This window comes from Durio zibethinus, chromosome 9, assembly GCF_047325235.1.
Source record: "Durio zibethinus cultivar Kanyao isolate XHJ-2024 chromosome 9, ASM4732523v1, whole genome shotgun sequence".
NCBI classification, from domain to species: Eukaryota; Viridiplantae; Streptophyta; class Magnoliopsida; order Malvales; family Malvaceae; genus Durio; species Durio zibethinus.
The window spans coordinates 4,340,859-4,368,560 of NC_143170.1; the positions used below are offsets into that span (position 1 = coordinate 4,340,859).

General features: G+C 34.9%; 5 protein-coding genes and 1 long non-coding RNA gene across 18 annotated transcripts; 1 reads left to right on the forward strand and 5 right to left on the reverse strand.

The window, feature by feature from the left end:
* On the reverse strand, window positions 1-2,975 carry LOC111307902 (uncharacterized). The gene is made up of 7 exons (XM_022906234.2): window positions 2,670-2,975; window positions 2,192-2,338; window positions 1,937-2,035; window positions 1,406-1,597; window positions 1,120-1,239; window positions 710-781; window positions 1-525 (listed from the first exon to the last, which is right to left on the reverse strand). The coding sequence occupies exons 1-7, from the start codon at window positions 2,922-2,924 to the stop codon at window positions 301-303; spliced, it is 1,110 nt and encodes a 369-aa protein (XP_022761969.2). The 5' UTR covers window positions 2,925-2,975; the 3' UTR covers window positions 1-300.
* A 1,417-nt stretch (window positions 2,976-4,392) lies between these two features.
* On the reverse strand, window positions 4,393-6,885 carry LOC149516733 (uncharacterized). Its single transcript, XR_016345062.1, has 4 exons — window positions 6,196-6,885; window positions 5,966-6,057; window positions 5,180-5,427; window positions 4,393-4,934 (listed from the first exon to the last, which is right to left on the reverse strand). It is a non-coding gene; the product is annotated as an uncharacterized LOC149516733 (long non-coding RNA).
* Window positions 6,886-7,027: 142 nt separating this feature from the next.
* LOC149516734 (uncharacterized) lies at window positions 7,028-9,957 on the reverse strand. Its single transcript, XM_089765577.1, has 6 exons — window positions 9,609-9,957; window positions 9,321-9,527; window positions 9,113-9,192; window positions 8,042-8,117; window positions 7,657-7,779; window positions 7,028-7,568 (listed from the first exon to the last, which is right to left on the reverse strand). Exons 1-6 carry the CDS (start codon window positions 9,729-9,731, stop codon window positions 7,425-7,427), a joined length of 753 nt encoding a protein of 250 aa, XP_089621703.1. The 5' UTR covers window positions 9,732-9,957; the 3' UTR covers window positions 7,028-7,424.
* Window positions 9,958-10,132: 175 nt separating this feature from the next.
* Window positions 10,133-18,121, reverse strand: LOC111307918 (uncharacterized). 11 transcript variants are annotated; one of them, XM_022906317.2, is made up of 20 exons: window positions 17,574-18,121; window positions 16,144-16,398; window positions 15,932-16,056; window positions 15,750-15,794; window positions 15,170-15,251; window positions 14,973-15,041; window positions 14,649-14,819; window positions 14,492-14,557; window positions 14,271-14,339; window positions 14,067-14,138; window positions 13,560-13,900; window positions 12,666-12,799; window positions 12,448-12,542; window positions 11,632-11,733; window positions 11,332-11,383; window positions 11,181-11,233; window positions 11,038-11,102; window positions 10,890-10,941; window positions 10,761-10,804; window positions 10,457-10,618 (listed from the first exon to the last, which is right to left on the reverse strand). In XM_022906317.2, exons 1-20 carry the CDS (start codon window positions 17,745-17,747, stop codon window positions 10,603-10,605), a joined length of 2,082 nt encoding a protein of 693 aa, XP_022762052.2. In that variant the 5' UTR covers window positions 17,748-18,121; the 3' UTR covers window positions 10,457-10,602. The 11 variants fall into 11 exon arrangements, with proteins under 11 accessions (XP_089621696.1, XP_022762045.2, XP_089621695.1 ...); XM_089765570.1 differs by lacking the exon at window positions 10,761-10,804 and having other exon boundaries at window positions 10,133-10,618; window positions 11,038-11,092; XM_022906310.2 differs by lacking the exon at window positions 10,761-10,804 and having other exon boundaries at window positions 10,133-10,618.
* Window positions 18,122-18,768: 647 nt separating this feature from the next.
* On the reverse strand, window positions 18,769-20,251 carry LOC111302715 (NADP-specific glutamate dehydrogenase). Its single transcript, XM_022898493.2, has one exon. The coding sequence runs from the start codon at window positions 19,615-19,617 to the stop codon at window positions 18,826-18,828; it is 792 nt and encodes a 263-aa protein (XP_022754228.2). The 5' UTR covers window positions 19,618-20,251; the 3' UTR covers window positions 18,769-18,825.
* A 3,565-nt stretch (window positions 20,252-23,816) lies between these two features.
* LOC111307951 (metal-nicotianamine transporter YSL1-like) lies at window positions 23,817-27,315 on the forward strand. 3 transcript variants are annotated; one of them, XM_022906339.2, is made up of 8 exons: window positions 23,817-23,860; window positions 24,454-24,818; window positions 24,926-25,098; window positions 25,257-25,351; window positions 25,474-25,608; window positions 25,708-25,897; window positions 26,011-26,125; window positions 26,254-27,315. In XM_022906339.2, exons 1-8 carry the CDS (start codon window positions 23,850-23,852, stop codon window positions 27,180-27,182), a joined length of 2,013 nt encoding a protein of 670 aa, XP_022762074.2. In that variant the 5' UTR covers window positions 23,817-23,849; the 3' UTR covers window positions 27,183-27,315. The 3 variants fall into 3 exon arrangements, with proteins under 3 accessions (XP_022762074.2, XP_022762066.2, XP_022762081.2); XM_022906331.2 differs by having other exon boundaries at window positions 23,819-24,284; XM_022906346.2 differs by lacking the exon at window positions 23,817-23,860 and adding an exon at window positions 23,922-24,294.
* Window positions 27,316-27,702: the final 387 nt, after the last annotated feature.

Consider the following 27,702-nt stretch of genomic DNA (forward strand, 5'->3'; position numbering starts at 1 on the left):
TTTTAACACCGAAGTTTCAATTCCATTTTGTTTTGAAATTTAAAATCCAAATATCTTAATTGGACTCTGTTTTTTCCTACACTTAATTTTACATTTTATGAAAACAAGAAAAGAAAAGTTCACATCTTACCTCCTAAATTTTGACTTGTTTCCAAAAAATCAGCTATAAATGATGTGATAACATGAATCCAAGAGCAATCAATAAAGCCACAAAACTTTGTAAATAATCCAGGTCCCGGAATAGAATGACGTAAGAGATACCATGACAAGTGAAAGACAAATAAAATCAACCTCCCAAGATTATGTCTTCAGAGCAGTTCTTGCCATCGCTAGAGCACCCTCATAAGTTTGATTTCCACCGATAAACCCACTCATGTGGACAAAGACACAGCCAGGAATTCTGGCTTCCTTCGAGAGTTCATCATCCCTCAGACCTCGCCAATGAGCCGGGAGAGGATTCCGGCTCTCAAATCTATCAGGAGATACTGCTACTGCCTGAACTCGCCATTGTTTGCCCCTCTCATCCTGCAAAATACATTGCCACAAGAACAATGAGAATCTATCTCAAACTCTGGAAATGATCCAGAAACCACAGTGAACAACATAAGCTACAGGAGAAGAATACAAAACCTTTGTCTGACACTAGTATTTAATCTAGGGCTGCACATTCTAGAACATATTTGAAGGGAAGATAGGTCTAAATACATACCTCATAAAGAACATACTTAATAGGAGGCTCAACCTTCATCTCCTCCTCAAGCTCAAATAAGTGAAGCTTCCACTGTTGGAAGCAAAATGAAATCATACTTAGCTGTAAATAAATGATGTATAATGGACTAATGGTAAGTCAAGAATAAGCCACAGTCACTTGTCAGTAATAGATTCCTCTCACATTCTACTGGAAATTGCACTGCTCATTTGATAAAAATTAAAACCAACTGAAGGACCAAAATGACTATATTTATATACAAGCAATTCGATAAGCCAAGATAGCTCACTTTCCTCTAGTGAAGAGATGCATATACAGACAAAAATGGAAGGAAGCACATATACCATACACATGCAGGATTAGTGGAAAAAGAAAATTACAAGAAAGAAAAATTAGAAACATCTACTTACAGGGCAAAACCTTTTCAAAACCATAATTTCACCACTGGGGTCTATATCATATCTCTCTGCAATGCACTCCATCACAATTGACCTTGCTGGTAACCATGATTTTGCATGAAACCGGACACTCTGAAATTTGGAGAAGGTCATCAAACTTTTAAAATAAGAAGAATACAGTACATACTTTTATCCCTTCTGAAGAGAAACAAAACAATCCATATCGAGGATTTTAGAAATGAAAACCATACTAATAATTGTATACGTAGGTATGTTTTTAATTTTGAAAGAACCTTACATCTAAGAACTCACTACCAGCTAGAACCATTGCTCGTTGGAAAGCCTCATTCTCCTTCTCAGGTGATTGATCAGGGTCTGTCCAGTCTAAATTTAACCTTCCAACCCTAGAGGATAAGTGTGTGTTGTTCACATATCTTGGAGGCTTGTCTGTATCAAACCGATTGATTCCATTGTCAATTGCATCAATTGCCTGGTAAAAGCAAAAAAAAAAAAAACACCCAAATGAACATCTAAATCCATAATAACTTAGTATAGGAAAATGAAAACCAAGGAAAGAGCAGGAAGCCCATGGCATTAATCCTGTCCGACCAACCTGAACAAAACAAATCTAGAGATTTTCATTGCTAATAAAACCAAAAAAGCTCAGAATTTATAATCTGTAAAAACTCTTTAGCACCAGTTTCAGAAAGTTGAAGCTCTAGATAGTAATATTTGTTTAACCATAAGATCCTAATCTACTTCCACACAAAGCAGCTAGAACTCATGGAATTCAAACCCTTTAAAACTTAAGAATCAAAGAAGTAAGTACCTCCATGAAGCTTTTGTAAATGGCCAGAAATAATCTATGCACATCCGGGTGGTCATCACCAAGCTGAAGCTCTTTAGCTATTATCTCCTTGCCAAAATGCTAAATAGAGGAAAATTTTGACTGATAATCAAGAAATATCATAAACTACCAAAAAACATCATTGACCAAATTGGATGAGAATAGAAAAACATAAAAACCAACAAGAAGAGAACAATGAGAAGGAATCTTTAATTGCCTCATGTAACAAATGAATACCTTATAAACAAGTCCGGCACTGCTAAGCTTTGTATTAAATCCATGACCAAAAATCTCCTCAAATCCTTTCTGATGATGATCATACCGGTCATGACAAGGATCATAAACGCCTCCCACATCAAGCACAGCATCAAGCCCCTCCAATTCCTGCAAAACTCAGATCAATCTTATAATGGACCTTCAAAGAGGAAGCACAAAAAAAAAAAAAAACACACACACACACACAAATGAGAACAAAATAAACTACAAGAATCCCTTAATAAACTACCCAATCCAACTACATTTCAAGTTTTGGAATTTATGGGCGAAACTTGTATAAAACTTGCAAACAAATAGACAAGAAAACTAACTTCGTAGAAAAGCAAAAGAAACACATTTTTTAGATCCGAAAGAAAACCCATTTTATAATTTGCATTTTTTCTTACTTCGTTACAAATTTTCGGCAACCAAACAGAAGAAATAGGAAAAAAAAACTGACCTTGGGGTCTCGGGTACGGACAATCTCGGAGTCGGAAAACTTGTCAGTGAGACGAATCATGAAGCAGCCAAGGGCCTCGTCACAGTGAAAGCTGCCGTTGTGTGTTCCAACGCGCTTAGAAGGCACGTTGTTTGGGGAGCCAGTGGAATAAGCGGGGGAAGAAACCTTAATAAGGTTGGAGGTAGCCATGAGAGGGCGCAAGAGGGCTTTGGGCAAGTTGAAAAGCTTCTGGTTAAACCCTCCTCTTGCCCACATGCCTTTAAGGCTTTAACTCCCAATTTTCACCCCGCAACCGACGTTCCTTTACTTAACGAGTTTATATTTGATGCCTTTTATACACCGTCAGGAGATAAGATATTAATGGGAAAACATTAATTTTTAAAATAAATATAAAATTTTAATAATTTTAAAAAAATTTTATTTATTATTGTGATATCAAATTTAAATTACTTATTAATAAAATAATATTATCTGATAATATATAAAATATATATATTAACGAATACATTAAAATCTAAATCCTTACTTTATACCCTCCAAAAAACAACATTTTTCTAACTTTTTCTTTTAAAATTATATAATTTGGACTTTGGGTTTTTTTTTTTTTTCTAAAATTTTAAATGATAAAGTGCAAAAAGAGTGCGGAAGTTAGAAGTTTAATTTAATTAATTAATGTCATTGTTTTAAAAAATAATATTTAGATTTAAATTTTATATTTTACACTTGTAATTTGTAAAAAAATATATAAATTTTAATAAGGTTAATATTTTAAATTATAATATAATATTTAATATAATATCTAAATTTTAAAAGTCTCTAATGTAATAGTTGAATTATAAATTTATTAATTAATATGATATTTAAAGAGTTTTTTATTCTCCACATGTCATCATTTAAAATTAATCATATTATAAATATATATTACATTAATTAATGAATTCATAATTCAAGCATTATATTAAAATTTTTAAAATTTAGATATCATATTAAATATTTTATTATAATATAAAAATTATTCACAATGTTGTTCTATTTTATTATTAAAAAAAAAGAAATAAAACACTTTCTTCATTTTAGTTAATTGTTTTCTTTTTATTTAAGATGTGAATCATTTTAAAATTAGTTTTTTACTATTATAAATAAAGAATTATGGATCTTAATTATACTTATGAGTTCTAAGAATTTAAGTAACCAAAAATATGATTATTTTTTAAATTACTATGTAAAAATATTTCTAATTAATTTTAATAAGCTATTTTAGAGAACCAAATTAGCTTTTTACTAACAAAAAAGAGTTTCTTCATAGGAAAAATAAGAGTTTTTTTTTTTTCACAACAAAAAATTATTTGATTTTCGCATTTTAAACAAATTACATGACAGCCCAGCTGCTTTTTTATAAATATAGGATTTAATGAATCTTAAGATAAAAAGTCTGTGTTCGTCCTTTTAAATATTTATTTTGTTGTGATCATTTAATTTGTTAATTTATTTTTTTTGGTAAAAAACAAAAAATTTGAGAATAAATAATTACTTAAACTCTTAAATCAAGGTAAAATATATTATATCTGATAGTTTAAAATAAATTACTACAAATCGTACATTCGAAATAATTTCATCAAATAATCACTGATAGAACTCGAACTCAAAACTTCTTCATCGAAAAAAATTCACCGACAGAACTTGAACTCAAAATCTTTTTGTCGAAAAAAATAATCTTAATCGATTGAACCAATCACTTGTTGGTATTTATTAATTTATTATGTTAAATGTTAATAGTAATAAAAAAATAATGACTAAAAAGTTTGACTTGTGAATAAGACCAATCCCCGTATTTTAATTAATCAAATATGAAGAGGCAAGAAAAAAAAAATTCCGAGCCATCCATGCTCTCACCAATCACATCCACTTTGCTTCAGTCTTCAAACTCAGGTTCTTCTTCAAACAAACCTTCGGCATTGCAGCTTCTTCAACATGCCCAATTCCATCATCTATAAATTCTCTTGACTATATTTTCGTTGAATATCCTGAGTACAGATACACAACTCAAAACAGCAAGGCTTACAGAGGCTTAGGCATCCAAGTCAAAATTTAGTAATTCAGAACTTCAAAATTTTATGTGCTCTGTCGCAACTTGATCCTATAACCATCTTCACTGCATTCAACTCATGCTGATGAACAAGATCTATGCCTGTTGATACGTGTTTTACTTGGAGTAGCTAACTCTTTCTCCAAGTCCAACCGTGACAATGGTCGTGGTACCTGTAACTGGACATCAAAAACACAAGGGCGTTAAGGCATCTGCACAAGTACATTGCCATTACATTAATAAGTTATATCTCTCACGCACTCCAAGAAACAGAACATGAGAGAACATACAGCCAAGCTTCTAAAGTAGAGAAGAGAACTTACGTACATTTACAAAGCAACTTCTCCACAAGAAACCCATTCATTTGGAGATAAACATTCTCATATGTATAAAGAGTAACACGAGTGACATGTATATTACTCACTTTCACGTATCTTCCCAGCCTTCTCTTCATTCAAGAGATCCTGAGAGGAATATATGCTGCTTGTTTGCAGAGCCTTCACACAGTCTAGCTATGTGGTCAAAATCAATAGTGTCCACCACTCTCTCATTCTTCAATATCACCTTCAATATCTTTTTTCTATCATTACAGTCAGGTCTTCCAATTTCAAGAACTTAAGAAAAGCGCCTAAGCATTATTGGTTGTACCAAGTACCATAACTCGAGCATTCTCTGAACGCAAAGTTGAAAGAAAAATCAACTTCACAGTTATATACAAAAGTTTACATGCTCAATATTGACATGAAGTACTATTTATTTTAAGCTATAGCACTACGTGCCCATCTCTTGTTAAAACCGAACCACTTTTAGCACAACAAACACAAAAAACATCGGTATCTAACAGTTTTAAAAGTTTCAAAATAAATATCCAACCGTCGCCAAACACCCCACTCTGTGAGCACTACATACTTTTCGAACACCTAAGAAATGTTTTCAATAAATTGACTTAAAATCATAATAAACTCCAAACCTCAGGACATGTAGGCGAAGGAGGAAAAGCATTTTGAACTTAAAAACCATTCTGTTAATATATATGGCACGGATACTACAATGTATGTTTAATGATCCTCACAAATGATTAAGTAAAATAAAGTTTTGGAAGTGTAAATGCGTTTGATGCTGATAATGTATGTCAGTAAAGAACATTCAACTTGTACACTCACAGATCAACAATCAGTTTAAAATCAAGCTAATAACTAAGAACACTCACGATCAGTGGTAAAACCATCCCGCAAAGCCATGAACTCGGTTTTCATACCAGCTATCGCCTCGTTGTCCGTAGCTCATCACAGCCCCAGGAAACTGTCCACTTCATCAATAAATTTAATAACCGGATGCAGGTTATAAGCCATACTAAAGACAGCAGTCAGTGCAATAATATTAGAAACCTTAAAATGTACAACAAGGCAATGATTTTGAAAGAAATCCCGTTTTGTTTACCTAGTTTACGGGCGTCACCAAACCATTTACTCATTAAATTAGAAACTCTAACATTGATAAAGACAGCCCCAGATTCTATAACAAGCAAGCATGTTTTTTCCTGTCCCCGGTGGTCCGTACAAAAGCACACCTTTTTGGGGATCCAAAAGTTTGCCATAAGCGAAAAGCTCGGGCCTTTTAAGAGGAAGAATAACCAACTCGTACGATGCTTCTTTGATTCTATCAAACCCACCAACCGATTTGAATTCAACGACTATGTGGTCTGGGTTCATCACATCAGACCATTATCACATCCTGCATTTTAGAAGAAGAAAAAACAAAAATCACTTTGAAAATACAAATGGGGTTCTTGCCAATATATAAAAGAAAGTTTTTTTTTCTTTTTCTTTAAGGCCCTTGTAGAGGTTAGCGTCGATGAGGGGGGCGGCCAAGGCGTTTGGAGAAGGCCTTTTTGTTTTCAATGGATTTCTTGGAGGATTCATGATTCGGGTCTTGTTGTTCGAGTCCGGCGAATAGAACCAGGCAACTGAAAGGGGCTCTTGTTGCATAAAAGAGTAAATCTTGTAACAGGGATGTCTCGGTGCGAAGGCGGGCCAAGGTTGTTGTTCCCCTCTCTAGGCCACCGCTGGAAATATTGGAAGTTGGAAGGGAAAGTGAGGGTAGGGTAGGGGCGTTGCCGTTATATCCGTTGATAGCGGCACAAGAAGCGTGATGCCTTGAACGTGAACCGTTAGGCGCTCTACAATAGCCAATACCCTCATTAAGTTGAGGCCCAAGAGTTTTCAGGAGATTTAAAAGCGGGTTAAGGTTTGGTTTCTGACAAGAACTGCTATTGCCAAAAAGAGAAGAAAATTCCGTTTTTCTTTACTCTTCTTCATTTGAAAGAAATGAATGTAAAACGACCTGGAACATTACAAAGATCTTATGTTTGGGATTTGAAAACTAAAATCGCTAGGTGAAAAAGAGAAATGATACAACTTATTGGATCAAAAAACCTAGTTGTGGGTTTGGAACTGATAAATGAACTCTAGAGGTCAAATATCCTCGGGCCCTTAAGTTGCCATCATCTGTCCAAATTCCACAAGGTAATTCATCCATTTGATATCAACAGGGGATCAAATTAACCAGCAGATCAGCATTCATAATTAAACGGCGTACACCAAGACACTAGCACTTCATTTGGATCAAAATATTAAAATCAAGGAAGCTGAGTTATGATGCCTGTCATTCTAGTATTCACTTCCATCATCATCCCAATCTCCATTCGACTGTTCATGATGTTCTGGGGGATTTCTAGAGATTCCCCACTGCCGGATCTCATTTCTTGATTGTTCTTCAGCATCAGGCAAATTCCTATATTCTGTTTTTCTCACCTGACATTAAGAACAACACTTCTATTATATATAAAAGCAGATATTTAAACAGGACAAAAAATTCTCAAGGGTTTCAAGATCCTGATACCTCAGGTTCCTCATGTCCTTTGAAATGTGTGTCTTCCTCTCTACTCCTTGATGAAAGATGCTTAGCAGCCTCACTAAACATTTGAAATCCTTGAAGATCACCATTTTTTATACTTGCTTCCAGCTGCAACGACAAGCAATGGAAGTCACAATGCCATACACTTATGTACAGCTTCCAGTATATACTCAAAAGTGGCATCTTAAGCCAGAACCAATCCACCACAAACTAAAACAACAGTGATGCTCAGAAGCTCCATATTACCTAGAGGAGCATAAATCATTGATAAATAAATCACCATCATCAGACAAGACTTTAATGCAGAAATATGGGGTACCACAACATATTTACCAACATAACAAAGTAACGATCTTGATAAATTTTGTACCTGGACATGAAAAATGCAAAATATTATGCTAGCAATAGGAAGCCAGCTATCTTCTGGGGAAAGAGACAAATTTGACCTGTTAAATCAGAGAAAAAATATGTAATTAAATCCACACAACCTGTCAAGTTACATTTTAACAAAAACAATCTAAAGTTTAAGAAAATCCAACTGTGTAGTCCATCAAGTACCCATCGTCTCAATTTAGCTTTCATTATTGCCCACAAATACAGCATTAGGAGCATAACCAGTTGAAATAGAGAAATGGTGGTTGTATTTATGAATATAAGCGAAATGGGTTTTTAAAGAAGCCAGAACTTGACAGCAACAAACCAAGTATCGAAACGAACACATTAGAAGGAGGAACACATTGATTTAAAAAAGCAACAAAATTTACCTCATTGAAGCTTGGAAAAGGTTATAACTTATAATTAAAACTTATGATGAAAAGACAAAAAGAAGTTGATAATCGATAGTCATATTTAAGTTCAAAAATTTCAAAAGAGATAAACAATAGAAAATATTAAAACTTGAAACCTCAAAGAAAGAAGCTTAATAAGTCAACACTAGCATTCTAGTTCATTGCCCTTTGAGGATAGCCAAAAGACAAAGGAAACATAATCACCATAAGATTTGGAATACCACTAAGACTAAACAAAAACATAATAAAACAGTCAAAATCACCTAGATAAGTTCCCAAAAAAGGCAGTCCCTCCTGGGAAAAGGGACTCAGAAACAAACCCACCCTCTCTCACATTTGCATGGAGATAGAGAGGCAACTCCCAAGCACCAACTTAGACCCTTGCACTCACACTCGCCAGCTCAGTGCTTTAACGATCACACCCCAAAATCGTTCCTAAAAGAGATATTAAAACCTCTTAAATTTATCTAAGATGAAACTTATAAGACAATGAAGTTTGCACTCTCTCCATTAGACCCTAGTTTTGACACCCTTGCTGCTCTCAAACTAAAGCAAGAAAAGCATTCCAAATATAAAATATTGAATATTCATTCCAGTGTGATAATTTGATTGGCACTAGGAAATTATAATTGCACCAATCGTAAAAGTGATACCTGAGGTAAGGAGCCAAGTATACAATTGCATACACGGCGTAGCGCCGCTTCCCCGTATCAAGCCAAGCAAAAACCCAGCTCTATCAAATCAAAAACCAAAAACCAAAAACGTGAAAGTAAAAATTAAAATTGCTGGAAATTTAACAAGGAAGCTCCCCAGTCCCCTCCCCTTTAAAATAAAAAAAAAATGAAAAATTCAGTTTCTAACCAGCCAATTGAAGTAAGGGATAAAGCTGATAATCCCCATAGCCACAAACCTCGCATCCCCTAAGTCAATAACCGAGTTACCACCATCTTCATCCCTAGTATCGGCGACCGGAAGCAGCAGCGAACTCAGCATACACGCGCCGATTGCGGCAGCAAGGGGCGCGTCCGGCGAAAACTCCGCCCTGCATATTCCTCTCTTAATCTTCTTCTGTAAAAATCCAGAGTCAGCAACCAAATAAAATAAAATAAAATAACAAAACAAAAAGAACAGATCAATACAAATTGTCACCTTTTTGTGGGTTTTTGAAAGGTGATGGAAGGGTTTAAGTTTGGATATTGAAGAAGGTATGAGAGGAGGCTTGAGAAAAAACGAAGAACAGGAAGAGGGTTGGGTGAGGTAGAAGCAGATCATAGTTCGGTTGTTGCTACCGGTAGCATGAGCTGTGAACTAAGGAGTATGGGCGCTTTTCCCGATATTTGCTCGCGGTGGTTAAAAATAAATGCATAAAACTTTCGACCGTAACATTTTTGTTAAGGGTGATAAACCATTGGAGTTGACAAGATGGAGCTCCTCTGGCCTGCTTGTTGCTTACTTCTAGAATGTTACTACGTTAGAACAAATATGGAATGGCTTTCTTGACCGCCCAATGATCTTTTGGGCCTTTTTATCTTTGTAATTGAAGAACAGCCTCCTTGTATGAGCAAATGGGGAAGATTTTTCAAAATTTTTTAATTTTTAATTTAAAAATATGTTGTTCAAAGAAAAAAAAAATAGAGAAGATAATTGTTCATATTCCCCGTATGAATAGTATATAAAATAAAAAATCACTACTAACTTTTTTGTTTCCTTAAATGATAAAATGAATTTTCTGGGCAGAAGCCAAAACTCGTACATCTAACCCTCTACGTGACTGCTTCCATGACAATAAAAGTAATTGGTCTGGCTCTGAAACAACATTTCTCTTTACATGAAATAGAAGTAAAAACATCTTCATCTACCCTTAATATTTGCTTTATTTGTCATTCAAGTGGCTGAAATCTGCAAAGAAACGCATCGGCATTCAAGGTGTAACTAATGATGCTGCTGCCTTCTACTGTTCTACCGTTGTTGATGGCCTGAAAAGCAGTTCCCATTATCTGATGGTCAAAGAATGGTGGAACAAAATATTATTTTCACGATTTCGGTCGGTGTTTTGCCCGATTATGCATAGTTTTTTCTCTTTACAGCTTTCACGAATCCCCTTCCTTTCTAATCCAGTTCTGTTCCGCACCAGACATGAATCTTAGTTGTTCTTGCAACTGCATAACGATAATGAAATCATCAGAGCCAACAGATAACCTCTCCTTCTCCACACGATGGGGTTCTTCTTGTATCAATAAGGAAGATATTGAGAGAGAGGATGAATCGAGTATCGAGCAAGAGGGAATTGTTTAAACGTACGTCAAGAACCCAGCATCATCTCTTAATTTTGGAAAGCATCTTTGCTAGACACAACACAACCATGAAATATAAAGTAGAGGCAACAAAAAGCCACAAATGTAAATATATAAAACCCTGTGAGAAGCTCACTTGATCATATTTCAATTTTTCAGTAGTCAATTCATTGGTTAAATTCATCATTCTGCAAAAAGTGTTCAAAAAAGAGTATCAGAAGAAACTTGCATATATAGTGGGAAAAAAAGGTAGAACTACTAGGTATGGATTCACAACAATCAACCTAGATATGAGCTCTGAGATCTTGCCGAGCAGTAAACGCTCCCTCTCAGAAGCTGCTGTTTGAACCTATTGAAAAAGATCAGGTAGGTGAAGAAAGAATAACATACTAGAAATAGTCATAAAACATAGACAGAAGGTTCTTACGTTTCCATTGCTCTCAGTGCAATGAGGTAGAGGCAACTTTCCATTTTGTGTGGCTGGAAAAACAAAAAAGAAATGGATTACTATACTGATAAGCAGTGTATTTCCTAACTTAATCATGTAAGTGTGATAGAAAGACCAATCTTTCACTGACCATCTACAAACTCAGATGGCTGCAGGCTATTAAACAAATTCGTGATAAAATCCTAGCATGCCAAAAAAATTTCCAGTGAGAACATCATTAAGTTTAAGGCAAACAAACATTCTGTCAGCAAAATGAAACACTGACTTACTGTCCCAAACCTACACTTTTTGGTAGGAAGGAAAGGGCAAAGGAAGGAAAAAATTTTAATGTAATGGTTGGTTGAGTTACAAAATAGCACATGTTGTTAAGAATCTCAACCATTAGATTAAAAAAAAATTCATCCTCCCTACGAAACATTTAAGTCTTTACCTGTTGAAGTGAGGTTTGCTGAAAAAGATTCTGAAGGTGAGTCATAAGAATTGATGTGGGCATGCTACCATTGGTCAAATCCTTGGCGGTGTGATTGATAGGCTGAAAAAAACCAGGTGCAAAAAAAATCAACACTTATTTACATAATGCAGTGGCATACAAAGCTGCTAAACATGTTCCACTACCAGATAGATGGAACCACATCTAAGATGAGATGAATTTATACTTGATTTGTATGAAGTTGTTAAATATGGATATTACTACCCTTCTTTTATTCTTTTAAAATAACACATACAAACAATCATAGCAAACCAAATCAGTTGAGTGGGGTAAGCCCCTTGTGTGCCTTTCAAAAGGCATGCGCCTCAATAAAGGTGCCTCCCCTGGAAGGCAGTGAGGCACTCTCTCTGATTTGTGCCTAACATTATTTCCCGGGCACACACCTTAACGCCAGTTCATTTATAATCCTTAAGCTTCAAGATGCAAGATGTTGCAATAAAATGAAACAGAACATAAATTCACAATCAACCACATTGACAAGAAGATGTAATACTTGAACCACTTGTTTGGATTCATTTATCCAATCACCTACGCTAGCAGACTTTCTGAGAGGCAAAGTCTGAAACTCAAGAAGAAACAGAGCAACCAATAAGAAGTGGACAATTATATTGTTTATAGAAGCATATTTATGCCAAGACCAATAACCCACTTGTGAAGACCGGCCTGAAACTGTACTTAAAGTAATATCCTAGAGAACATTATTTGGTTAGTGAAGTTGCACAAGAGAACAAATATAGCACTAAAATTGAGCCTTACCTTTACAAGATCTAAATTTTCTGATGTTACTGAAAATCGACCTTTTATTTGCACCAGATTAGCCTTTGACTTGTCATCCAAAGAATCCCTAAACCCTGTTGAAGGAGAAAAAGGATGCTACAATATATATAAATCCTAGCAACCAAAAGAGTAGCACTGATGGTGATGCTGGTGACAAAAACAAACAACAACTATTCTAAATGCTATGAGTTTGTTACCTCCTGATGATTTAATTGGAGCTGATAAACCATTTGCAGATGCTCGATTAGGAAGCATTAATGGACCACTAAAGATTGGTGCTTTACGAACTTGGCAAACTTTCTCATTTGCTGGTAAAATTTCATTCTCAAACCTAATCAATAGCAAACCGTAAGCTAAAAACCTACAAATTTCTCTTCCACTTCTGATGATATATAAATCATTTTCTTAAATTACAAAAGATAAGAGATTAATCTCACATGTATACAGATGAGCTGTAAATCATTTTCTTACTTATCCTTCAATTCCACAACCATAAAAAGGCCAAAGCAATATCAGAAGAAACTATATTAAATGAAATATGTCACCGACCAATCATAATCAAATGTTCTGTTGAATCAACTTAAAGCACATTGGAACCAAGACTTGTCAGATTGACACTTCTGTTTTATTGGAGAGATAGAGACAAAAATAGCCTATAACAGCGGTATACTTTTATGACCTCATATGGCTTTTCACTAGCCCAACATTTAGACCATGTTATATTAAAACATAATTCAACAACAGAGGCAAAAACACATGAGAAAAAAATTAACTGGCCCAATTTATAGAATTAACTATTCTCAAAATCACAGGCAATAAAATAGTCCAAAAGGAAAAGACCTACTTCACGTTTGGTAGTTAAAATGATAACCAGGGCCTACAGCCATCATATAGCAGATTGAGTCCCCTCATATGTTATAGGATATGTTTTAAACTACAATTAGAACCAAATGTTCTACATGCTTATGCAACAGCATCATCAGGTAACAATTACTTGGAGGAAAAAAAAAAAGGCCCAGATCACTTTAAAAACCCATGGAACAAAGACAACTGAAATGGCCAAGCAAACTTAACTACGAACTGTGACCAACCTTTCTGAGTTACGAGCCCGTTCTGAAGATGAATGATTAAGAACAGCACCAGGTGTGAGTGGCCCACTTTGGGTTTGCCTAGGTTTCACTGTTTTAGCCCTGGTCAATAGCACATCCTTTTCTGAAGTTGATGCCATAATATCAATGCTTGATCCATTTCCTCTCAAACCAACCATCTCCTGGCAGCCAGCTTCGACTATATCACATTCCGGATTCTTTCCCTTTCCATTCAAGCAATCAAACTGTAATAAATCAACATTCCTTGGTCCTCCAAATTCAGCCTGAGACACTTCCCGATTTAAATTCAACTTTCCCAAACTAGATTTGCAGTAAGCTGAAGCCTGTCAGCCAACACCAAGAATCAATTAACATAGTTTGCTCTAAAGGAAAAATCAGAAAGAAATACAATTCCAAGTTGTACAAGTAAAAAAGTAGTATTTTAACCATGTCTAGATATGTACCACATACTGCTGGGGCAAAAAAAAAAAAAAAAATACAAATACTGACCTTTTGACCAAGGCTTGATTTCATTCTTTCATAGTCACCTTTGCACTTATGAATGTCATCATCATCATGCACCTTAGCATGTTCAATTGAAAAAATGAGTATAAACTGAGTGATTGATATAACCAACCAAGAAATTAATTCTCATACGTTATGTCTGCATTACAATCTTTATTATTAAAGGTTAAAGTTAAATATGAGGCCTACCAGAGATGCTTGCGCTTTCAAATCCTCAATATCGAAATTCCAGGCACTAACTCCTCTTTGATACTCACTCTGACAAGCACAAGACAACACCCCAGCAGTAAGAAAACACAAATGTCCCCAAGTGCACAACTCAACAGTTAAAAATTTCACAGATATGTCATTTTGAAGAACAGGTAAATCTGATATAAGATAAAAATGACTTCTGATTAATAATTCCTAACCTGTGATATAGCTTCTTGTTCTGCTGAAGGCATTTTCTTTTGAGCTAGTTGTGCAGCATCTTTAAGCTGTAAAATTTTGACAAAAAAGGGATAAATTAGACAAATACTGTGAGCAAATGAAGCAAAACATGTGCATTTTGGCAGTGTGATCATTAACCTGAAAGTCTTTCACACGATTCCAAAGTGGTGGCAGACCAGAAAATAACTTCTTCACAGAAAGCTCAGGAGGCTTTGCACGCTTGAAAAAGGAGTGCTTTAATAATTTCTCTGCAGTTGGCCTCTTTGTTTGATCTTTCACCAGGCACATCGCAACCATTTCTTTAAAAGACTGATCACAACTGGAAGTCCTTTAATTAGAAATTTGCTATGACAAATAAGCAATTGTAAAACACCATTAAATGCACCAATCAATGTTTTATGTATATAATGACAAATAACATGTCTGTCACTGTGATGATGTAGCCAGAAAGAATAGCAGTACCTTAGAGAACTTCTTATCACGACCATAATCAAGTCCTGGAGGAGCATTTTGTATGGTCATCAGGAGAACCTGTTATTGTTAGAAAGAAAAGTTGTAAAACATAAATAAGATGTTTACTAAAAGCTCGTGTTATTGATACCTTCATTGGTGGAGCATTTACATAAATTCTTGTTATATGTTCAACTGGGATTAGATACCTTAATTGGTGGATATTTTGAAAAAGGTGCATGACCATGAGCCAACTCCAATGCTGTTATGCCAAATGACCACATATCAGCCCTGTGAAAAAATGCAACCAATTAATGAAATTACAAAATTAAGTTGAAAAACAAAATGTACTACTTCTTTAAATGTACCAAAAAATATACCAACTTTGAATGCACTCAAGCCAAATTCAACTCAGTCCAAGCATAATAGCCATTAACTATATAAAATATACCAGATTCCCATGGTACAATTTGAATAATTAAAATATACATCACAAATTTGCAATGTATCTGCAAAAGTGGCAACTTTGAGGAGCATAGATAATTTAATAGAATGCCATGATGTGTGGATAAAGTAAAATTTTGGTTTTTGGAAATATATAACTTGGACCAAAATCATGATACCTTGCAGGTTCAAACCCATGACCAAACCTTGCTACCCAGAAACAGAAAAACTTGTGTAAACTAAGATGCCATACCTACTGAACTTTTTATGGTGACAATATGTATTTACGAGAAATTCTTAGGCTTTAAATATTTTTCAAAATCTTAAACACGGATTGAAACTCACTTGGAGTTATATCCACTTCCTGGCTGCAAGACCTCTGGAGCCATCCTGCAAAGAAAGGATAATTGAAATCTCAAATCATGGAAAAATTCAAGAAGAAAAATAAATGCTATCAATGGCATCAGAGTGGGAGAGGTGAGGAAGAGAACAATAATTGTTTGACAGATTTGACAAAGATAGCTCACCAGCAAGGAGTCCCAACAAAGGTATTTCTAGAACGTTGTCTATCTCCTGCATCAAACATGCAGGCTGAAACACCAAAGTCAGCAAGCTTTACTGAGCCATTGTACTCAAGCAGTATGTTCCCGGCCTGTAATGTCAATTTAAAAACAACTGAAATAAAAGGAATGATAAATTCATTTGGATAAAATAATGTTAACTTCAATGGTGTCTTGACCTTAACATCCCGATGAATATGTCCTTGTCGATGAAGATAATCCAAAGCCTTAAGAGTTTCTTTCAGAATAGAACCAATGGCAGGCTCTTCAAATCCATCAGGATAAGCTATCTTCATGAGGTGCAAACAGGAACCCTCCGACATAAATGGCATGATTACCCAAAGGTTATAGTCAACTACGAACGAACAATATGCCCGAACAACATTTGGGTGATCAATCAAACTCATCGTTTGAGCCTCCCGGCGTATTTCATCCTGAAAAGAGCATTAGTCATCAAGAAAGCTACACAAGAGTCAAAAGATCATGAAGAGAGGAGGTATTGACTAACATGAAAAGTAGAAAATATAGACCTAAGCTATACCACTCATGATACTAACAGTTATAAAGCCTCCAAATGACTTCCATCATAAAAGATTCCAGTAGCCAAAAAACAATGCGGCATGCACATATTGAGTGATTCTATTATTATCAAACATAAAACTTGTTCAGTGGAATGACCTATATGTAATGAAACAAAATAGCTTACCAGAACTTTAGTACGCATGAACGATAACTAAGGCTTTGTTTGGATTGAGAGGAAGCTAAGGGAAGGAAAAGTAAGGTACGGAGAATAGTACTGTCCTCATTTAGAAAACGTTTTAACAGGACAAAATTTTAATCCCACCAGTAACAAGTAACAACTTTTAAAGTCTCTTATTATTTTCGAACTGAGTCCCCCTGATTTCTCAATCCTTTCTCAGTTGAGTAGCAAAATTCTATGAGAACAAAATCATCTCCTAGGCATATCAAGTGGGCACCAATTTAATTCCTTTATAAACATATTCCTAACTGGAAGAACAAATAATCCCACAGATCCAATGGTGTCAGCATTTTCAAGTATTCCTTGCTGGCAGATATCCAAGCTTTAAATAACCATGGAATGTTGATAGACTATCTTCAGTACACACAGTAGCAATCCCATTTCAGCACTAAACTGCCTCAGCTAAATCAATGGTATGGTCGCTACCAAAGAAAAATTCCTATTTGAATGGTATGGTTCGCATAACACTATTAAATAGAGTTTTCTTGCTTCCTCAGAAACAATTAAAGATAGAAGATAAAAGGAACAATTTTCAACTTCAAACAATTTCAAAAGGAACAAATTCCAACAATTATCTGGCACTAGAGAAAGACGTACACACAGACGAGAAACAAAGCTAGAATTCAATCATCGTTCAAAACCTCATAAACTCCGACTTTAAGGCAACGATTTTCAATAATAAAAAGTAAGAATCTCAGAATTCCATTCAACTCCACGAGAAACAATCAATAAATCCACAATCAAATCAATTTAATCAAACGAGATCTATTCAAAACCAACTAAAATCAAATCAAGTTACAGCATTATTTGAGTAGTAACTAAAAATCAAATAAAGAGCAAAAAACGAACCAGATTACTATTGCAACGATCGACATCCAGACACTTCACAGCTACGACCTCGTTAGAAGGGAGATACATCGCTCTATAAACGGTAGCACTGGCGCCACAACCAACCTCTTCTAAAAGCTTATAATCGTCAGAATTCGCTGAGTAACGTCTCTGACTTCCACCCATTCTCCTCATGCCCTAAAACCTTAAACCGCCTTTGGAGAACCAACGCATTAACTGTCAAGAAGTAGTCGCTTAAAGACGCCAGCAAAGTAATTTAACAGCAAAAGAATCGTCCCGAAAATTAAAAGGCGGCTTATTTCTTTTGTTTTTATTATTAGGCGTGAAGTATTTATTTGATCCGTTGACCGCCATGAGCGGCGACATAGAGAGGGGACTGGTTTGAGGTGAAGAGCGAACGGGGTGGTGCTGACGTGGCTAATTACTGCTAGTTGATTGGATTTTGACACGTGGATTTTTCCCATGAGTTGGCAGACGACTAGACGTAGCTTATTTTATTTTCTTCTCCTTTTCTGAGTTTTGATTATTTATAGTGGGGTTTTCTCCGTAAGTTTACTTTGTCATAACTCATATGCTAATATGAAATTTCAATTAAAACTAGTTATTATTATTAATTACAAATAAATTAACAAATTGCGCATTCCTCAGACCCAATGAAGTCCATTAATATTTTTTTATAAAATTATTATTATTATTATTATGAATATTTCCAAATGCCTAGTATACTAGACTACAATATGCCTCAAATCTTTATTGTCTCTAAAATAAAAATGAAATTAATTTTCTCATTTATTACAAAATATTTCTTATAATTAAAATAATAAAATTTTTTAATTTTTATCACTTTATTTAAATAAAATCATATATTTTTACTATATTCAAATAATTTTTTTAATTCATATTTAAGTAAACTCTTTACTTTTAATTCCAAATCGTCTTTGTCATTTAACATTTATCTAAATAAATCTTCAATATAAATCAATCCTTTCATTTAAAATAAATTTTTATTTAAATATAAATTAAAAAATAAAAATCTATTAACTATGATAAAAATATAAAAATTTATTTAAAATTTTAAAATAATTCAGTAACTTTTTAATAGTTTACCCATTTCAGTCATTTCATTTTATGATTTTTTGTTTTGTTAATTGACTTCCAAATTTCCAAAACTGGGTAACAAATTTAGAATAAGAGATTGGAAAAATTGCCCCAATACCACATTTCCATTTTTTATAATTTATAATTTACACTGTCATAGGATTCTCATGCGCCTCAAGCTTTTGGCGGAGGCTTTGGAGACCAAGTATCCAATCCCAAAGCACATCACCCAAATGCCCACATCAAAGGCCCAACTCACGCCCTCTGCATCCGTGTCCATCACCTGCCTCCCACCACAATCTGCCTCGCACTTTCCTTCCAAACCACTACTGTCCGGTTCCCAACAACTGCAGCAATATCTACCGTCCGATTCACTCTCCCCTTCTCTCTCCTCTGGAATATCCTCCAGCTGATTAAAACCCACCCTCCTATTCTTCTTCCTCTTCCTCGCAGACATTTCCACCCTCTCTAAGATCGCCACGTTTCCCTCTACAGCCACGCAGACATCCGCCATCGCCCGTTCAACGGCAACCGTTTCCCCATCCCCTCCTTCCAGCGCGCACTTGCACTCCATTTTCCACCTCTGCGCCTCCTCTCTTCTGAAAATCCCTTTCAACACCTTTTCCTCTCTTGAATAAACCTCGAACCGGACCCCATCCCCGGCGCGAACCCGCTCTCTGCTCCCGTATATCGCCTCTCCAACTTTCGTCTCCACTTTAACCATCCGATGGAGAGTCAAGAACGCGAAGGAATCGGGCCGGATATTGGACCCGGAAACTTCAAGTGCCGTTTCGTTGATTCTTGGTGAGTAGAGTAGGGTGAGCGAATCGGATAACAGTTCCGCACAAGAACCCAAACCCGAGAAACGAATAAAGAAAGCTTTGATCTTCAAAAGACTTTGATCGCTGGAGCGAAAGTCGTGATAACAATCCGAAGACCTACACATCTTTTATTTTTATTTGGTTTCAAAAATGGAATCTGAAATATTTTTTGAGGGATTTATAACGCAAGAGAGTGGATGTGGAGGCGATAGAGGCGGTTCAGGCGACGTCGGTTTTGGAGAATAAGGGGGGTGATAGCACACGGTTTTAGTGTCGAAATGTACAAGAAGACAACAGCTATAAATTCTTGTCGGATAAGAGGTAACTTGATGGAATTTTCAAACTTTTCATTGTGATATTATCTAGTTGCGCTGAGTAACGAAGATGGTGTCTTTGTGGTTTTGATTGTGGAATTTTCAAACTTTGGGGCCATAGATGGCTGATACTCTTGGCTTCTTTCTTTTGTTTGGAACTGAAATAATTATCTTCAATTTATGATACTGATGAGATTCCTCTTGGCTGCTTATTACAACTTGATTGATTGTGAATCCGAATTCATCCATGACAGTTGACTTGTCAATTTACGCCGGTAGAGCTTTGGTTTCGTTTCTCAGTTGGGGCTGGGCTTTTTGTAAAGGAGCAGTGCTCGTTTAAGCCTAGAAAATAGGGTTAGGCCTACAATAGGGGAATCTAGGCAAGTCTATTGTTAAGTGAGATTTTAGATTTTATCGTATTTTTAATATAAATTTTTTATGAAATTTTTTTAATAATAATTATAATAATTTTTAATATCATCGAAATTAATTTTATTATCCATTTAAATAAATCTTAAATCATTTTGTTTCGCTGCTAAATGATTAAAAGGGAACCAATACTGAAATCAGTTTTAAGATAAGAGTTTTGAATCTCAAATACCTGTTAATTCCGTAATATTAAGATCGACTTCAATAAAGAGAATTTTGAGTTCGAAACGTAATTATAATTCAAAAGATTAAAAAAAACATATATTACGGAGAAACATCCAAACGTGTCTTGTTCTGTTTCAGGAATTTGAGGCATGTTGTTAACGGCAATTGCTTGGTGATAAAATTTTCAAACCACGTTTGTAGAAAAATGAGAATTAGTCGTCTGATATGACAAAAGCAATTGGAGCTGTCTTCCGACTGGACACTGCCGCAACTAGCAACCATGTGACTTTCGGTGGGGAGATGATGACTTCTTACAATTCGGGAGAGTTGTCAATAGCGCTGTGGCAATCTATCTCTTTCCGCTTGAAATGCCGTTTTGGTATTGGATGAAGTGCCATTTGGGCTCTGGTTTGAAAGCAACTTCAACTTCACTATAAATAAATCTTTTAAATTGGATTCGAAATTAGAATTGACGTTTAATTAGAGATATCGGTCAAATTCGTTTCGAAAAATTTTGATTTCATACGATTTTTTAGAATCGATTTTTTTAAAATAAAAAATTATATTTCAAGTCAATATCAAATTTTGAATAAATTTCATCCGATTTAATATATAAAAAAAATTTATTTTTAAATTATTTATTTAATTTTATATTTATATTTAAAAATAATATTTTATTAATTTCAAATCAAATCAAATTTAAATATAAAAAAATAAAAAATTTATCAAATCGAATATCAAATTTAAAATAAATAAAAATTACTTTCGGCTCTATCCGTTATTATTTCTACGTTTAATAGACCTGATAATTCAAATTCTGAATGCACGCGAAATTGTGGGTTACATGGCATAGTGATCCAATACAATATGTATTGGCATCTGGCACTGAAAGAACAGAAATGCACATGAGATTATCTTCCCATAGCACATAGGCCTTATGTTCACTCTTGTCTTCACTTTTATTTTTACTCCCTCTTTATCATCTTATTTACGGAATACTGATTTTGATTTGAGCGTCCTGCCATACCAGTTTCGACACCTCTGTCTAATTGTCTATGTCTTGCAAGTCTTTTAATTTTGATTGAATGTTACGATGTTTAAAATTCAGTTTTAATCAAATTAATAGGTTGAATTAATTTAATTTGATTAATTAATTTATTATTAAATTAATTTTTATTAATTATTGAAAATAATTTTTACAAAATTTTGATTTTTGATTAATTTAATTTGAAAATTAAATTAACTAAAATATAATAAAACTTATATATATAACTAAAAATATATGAATTGTCCATTTTATTATAAATTTTTAAAGTTTTTATTTTAATATTTGGTATTTGAATTTTTTGTTAGATAATTTTATTTAATTTATTTTAAATATAAGAAATTAAGAATTTATAATACAATTTAATTTATTTTCTTTTATTATTCAGTTAATAAAACATTAATCAAACTAATTTTAATTGATTAATTTTTTAAATTAAAAAATTTAGTTCGATTCATAAAAATATAATAACATAATTCAATTAATTTAATTTTAAATCATTTAATTTAAAATTTATTGAATCGACTGAACATATTCAAACCTCGATAGCTTGACTAAAGCTTTAAAACCATTACTTACTGACAACAAGCTTGTTCCCTCACCCAATTCAGGACCATTGCTCTGAAATGTAGAAAACTGAGAATATTATACATGCTTAATTATTAACTCTTTTTGCAGATAAAATGATCAAAATTTACATCACTTATTGACATATATATTATACTGATAATTGCATGAAAATTTTGAGCATATATGAGAGGACATTTGGCCTTTGATCATTATCTGAAGATATTATATATGAATATGACGACTGAATAATTTTCAGATGTATTTATAAATAAGTGCAGAAGCAGAACAACTGCCATTGGGTAAAACAATTAACCATCAGGAGCCTGAAATTTGGATTTATGGTTTACTCTTCCGCCAGCCTTTCATGAACTAATGGGATATTTATGACATTATCAACATCAATAATGGGTGTCTATATCTTGTATTTTTCCAGCAGTTTCACGTTCTGGGACCACAGTTTTGGCTGCAGCGTGTGGTGGGGTCAAGAATCAAGACCATTAGTTTTCAAAGAAGGCTACACTTCCACGACACCATTTACACATCCTTTACTTCTTGTCTCTCTCTCTCTTTTTCCATCTCTTACGAAAATGAACTTCAATTTTATGCACAAAAAAAAAAAAAAAGAAATTAAGGGAACTTTTTTCATTACTCTGATTATAAGACAGGCTTTGTCAGCATAGGAGGCAAGAGGCTTTTGCTTACCGTTTGACTAGCTATTAATGCTTTAAAGTGGGAAAGAAAAAACGAACAAAAAAGTAGTGCAGTTCAAAGAGTTGACTGAAAGGGAAAGAGGAAATAAATATTAGTGACACTAAATTGTTGGTCTTTCATGAATGATAATTGACTAGTCTAGAAGGCAATAATAAGAAGGTAAAACACTTTTCAGATCCTAAGTCCTAACCTCAGTCTTATAATAATATCTACAAGCTAGAATTATATGCAATAAAATGTGAGGCTTGAATTGTTTGTCAAGTTCTCTAGTTGGATTTCTTGGTTTTGTCTTGTTTGTTTGTTCCTTGTTAACTTCGGCTGGTTAATTTTATAAACACATAATTACTTGCTGTGAATCCTGTGACTGTGAGCCATCCCCTTCCAGTAGAAAAGAAAGTTCTATTTTTCTACTCTTAGGTTGGTCAATATGAAGGAGGATAAAACTGTAGAAGTGAAGAATTTTGAGCGGGAAGAAGTTTATCAATTAGATTTCCTTTTTATTTAACGTTGATTCAGTGCCGTATGGTAAAAGGTTTTCATATGATTAGACATTACTATATATCTTTGCACTTCAGCCAAAATGTATACTGTCAATGGGTACTTTTGTCTGTAGATGGTTGATTGTGATTATTTGCTGCGAGTTTTTTCAATGTGTTCACATTATCATAAATGATTTTGAGAGGACATGAAAGAAAAAAAGAACCGACAAATAGGAAACTGTTAAAGACATAACAATTGCTGATGTCAGGGTGTTGCGAGAGTAGAAATTAACAGGGTAGGAAAATAGAGTCAACAACAATAAGAAAGAAGCATTACATGCACCAAGAAGATGAATGCCTATCCCAAATTCCATATTATGGCTTGTTACACTAACAAAAATCAATGGGGGTGATATTACCAGTAAGAAAGAGAGAAACCTCAATATGAACATAATTTCCATCATTTTCTGTTGCATTGGATGACTGACCCACATAGCCACAACTTAACAATTTTCCTTAAATCATGTTTAAACCACACTTAGGAAAAAAAAAGAATCTCTCTTGTTGACAATACTATTATAACCAACTCAATGGCCTAGGAAAAAAAAAGGAGAGGTCAATAATATGGTCATCAAATCAGGCCAATGCTCGTTAAGTAAGCTGTTAAAGTTATGAGCTTTATAAATATTATAATCTCCTGCCTACACCTTCATAGTTCATACCAAGCACTATATTACATGTTATTTTCTTCCGATTGTGTGAGAAGTCATTTCTACTTTGTCAAATTGGCAAGTGAATGAAACTACAAGTAGATTCTGAACAACATATTTACACTATTAGGAGGGATATTTTGGTGGTTCAATGATTTATATTTATATATGAATGCTAGTTATAGGCTGGGATTCTAAGAAGGAAACTAAGATCCGCATCGGTTTCATGGTGTCTGGTTCATTGAGAAGGATTTTAATGTTCTAAAAGAAGCAGACAAGGAACCACTTGACAACTTGTTTGAAATTATGCAATAAGTCTCTAATCCGTCTATCAAAGCTAGAAGAATAAAAGAAAATGAGAAGTACAAGGTAGACCGAGGTGACATATATATATATATATATATATATTATGCATTGGATTTGTATTCCCACAAAAATAGCCTAGTTTTCTTTTCTAATCATTTCACATGCTTTGTCAGTGGTGATCAATTTCATTTTCTTTATTCTGTTGATGTCAAGTCTTCGTTGAATTTCGCAGAGCAACAATGAGCATGGACGAAGTGAATTATAAGAAAGAGAATCAGAGAGAGAACTTGAAAGAACTACATGAAGAAACCGAGGGTTCAAGGACAATAGAACCATGGACAAAGCAAATCACAGTCAGGGGAATCATCGTAAGCATTCTGATCGGAACCATTTACAGTGTGATAGCCATGAAGCTAAACCTCACAGTTGGTTTGGTTCCCCATTTTAATGTCTCGGCTGCTCTTCTTGCCTTTATTTTTATCCGGACATGGACAAAGGCTGTTCAAAAGGCTGGATTTATGTCCAAACCTTTTACAAGACAAGAGAACACCATGATACAAACATGTGCAGTTGCATGTTACAGCATCGCTGTTGGAGGTTAGAGAGGTTTCAAGCATAAGCAACGTTTGAAATTTCCTTGTTTATTTTCAGGCTAGTTTCAATTCTTTCCTGATATCACCACTTTTTTTTTATCTGGACTGCAGGTGGATTTGCTTCTTATCTTTTAGGGTTAAACAGGAAAACGTATGAATTGTCTGGAGTAGACACTGAAGGGAACGCTGCATCCACTGTGAAAGAACCAGGATTTGGTTGGATGACTGGCTTCCTTTTTGTAGTTTGCTTTGTTGGTCTTTTTGTCTTAATTCCTCTCAGAAAGGTATATCTGATCAACAGCTCTTAAACTTTTTTTCTCCATCACCATGACCTTGTTATAAACAGTTGTGGATCACTTGCACCAAGTTATGTCACGAAGGGGAAAGAAATTTTCATGGAAACAGTTCAAAAAAATTTCATGGGAATTCTTCTTCTGTACAGGTCATGATAGTAGACCTCAAGTTGACTTATCCAAGTGGCTTAGCAACTGCAGTTCTCATCAATGGTTTTCATAGCCAAGGCGATGAGTCGGCCAAGTAAGCATCTAGAGTTAACATTTCTTTGTTGGTTGTTACAAATCTATTCAAAAAGTATGTAAGAATCAAACCACAGAAGAAGAAGAAGTTATGACGTATGAATATGATCATCATTATTGCAGGAAACAGGTGCATGGATTCGTGAAGTATTTTTCAGCTAGTTTCCTGTGGGGGTTTTTCCAATGGTTTTTCTCTGGGAAAGAAGGATGTGGTTTCAAACAGTTTCCTACTTTCGGATTGCAAGCCTGGAAGCAAACGTACGTCTTTGTTCCTGAAATGTTATTGAGCATATCGTTCCTTTTATTTATTTTTTTGCTTCTTGTTTATGTGACTAATCATTTCTTGGTTTCTTGCAGATTCTTCTTTGATTTTAGCCTGACCTTTGTCGGGACAGGAATGATCTGTTCCCACCTCGTGAACTTGTCTTTGCTTTTTGGAGCCGTGCTCTCTTATGGACTAATGTGGCCACTCATTAATCGGCTTAAAGGGGATTGGTTTTCTGAGGATTTACAAGAAAGCAGTATGAAAAGTTTATATGGCTACAAGGTCTCTCAGTTTCTTTCTTTCCCGAAACAAGTTCGCTTCCCTAATAATTCAAAAAAATTCTATAAAAATGTTTACAGAGCAATGTTTATAACCTATAATTTTATGGTGGTCAGGTTTTTGTATCTGTTGCTCTCATTCTCGGTGATGGCCTCTACAATTTCCTCAAGATATTCTGTTTCACGCTTATTAACATCCATGGCAGGTTGAAGAACAAAAACCGAAATACAGGTAAATTGAGCAGCATTCCTATCTTCTCCTTTCGGGGCGGCGTAAAAGCTAAAGAGTTCATCAATGCTCTATGTCATATAGTGAACTTTTGACGGTGAGTAACCAACATATATTGTCCTTGCTTGCAGCTGATGAGGATGACCTGAAGAAGACAGCTGAGGATCTAAAACAAAACGAAGTTTTCCTTAGAGAAACCATTCCCATGTGGATAGGCATTGTCGGATATGTAGTATTATCTATCATGTCAATTATTGTGATCCCCATCATGTTTCCTCAGCTCAAATGGTACTATGTGGTTGTAGCTTACATTCTAGCTCCATCTCTGGCATTCTGCAATGCATACGGGGCTGGTCTCACTGACATGAACATGGCCTATAACTATGGGAAAGTCGCACTATTTCTGCTAGCGGCATTGTCGGGGAAGGAAAACGGCGTGGTCGCAGGGCTTGCCGGATGTGGTCTCATCAAATCTGTTGTTTCTGTTGCTTGCATTCTAATGCAAGATTTCAAGACAGCGCATTATACTCTCACCTCTCCAAGAGCAATGTTCTTGAGCCAGGCAATTGGGACGGCTATTGGCTGCGTTACAGCGCCTCTTAGTTTCTTTCTTTTCTACAAGGCATTTGATGTTGGAAATCCAAATGGAGAGTTCAAAGCTCCGTATGCCTTGATATACAGAAACATGGCAATTCTCGCCGTACAAGGCTTTTCGGCCCTGCCTCAGCACTGCTTGCAACTCTGTTATGGCTTCTTTGCTTTTGCAGTGGCAGTGAATTTGGTGAGAGATTTCTCACCGCATAAGATAGGGAAATGGATGCCACTTCCAATGGCCATGGCGGTGCCATTTCTAGTTGGGGCCTATTTTGCGATTGACATGTGCTTGGGGACTTTGGTGGTGTTTGTTTGGCACAAGCTGAAAACAAAGAAGGCTGACATGATGGTTCCAGCCGTTGCTTCTGGACTAATATGCGGAGAAGGGCTATGGGTTCTCCCTGCTTCAATTCTTGCCTTGGCCAAAATAAATCCTCCCATTTGCATGAAATTTCTGCGGTCTTAGACTTAAGCTTTGCTTAGTAAAAAAAGGAAAAGAAACGAAGATAAAAAAATTTGTTAAATATTTAAAATTTATAATCAATTTGATAGTTTGTAACTTAACTATTTTGATTAAATAAAGTCTTTCATCCTTATAATTTTCCATCTTTCTTAACATGCAAAGCTAGTTTGAGCAGAGAAATCATGATAAAATGTTCAAGAAAAAAGAACAAAAAGTTTAAACGCAGATCCGAGAACAAAACGCTAGCAGCAATTGTGTCCGAGTGGTCGATGACTAGATTTTTTTTTTTTTTTTGAAAATAAAAACTTCAATCTTTGGGAAGATAGCATAATAAATGCTGCAAGTCTACATTACTTTGGCACTTTCATGAAAGGATAAAAACCAGAGTACTTTCTTTACAAAAATTAAAAAAAAAAAAAAAAAAAAAAAAAAAACTGTACACTGGGTATAACCAATAATGTTTCCAATCAGTAGACAAAAAGGGCAAGGGTCCAAATTGAGATCAAACTAATAGTCTAAAACC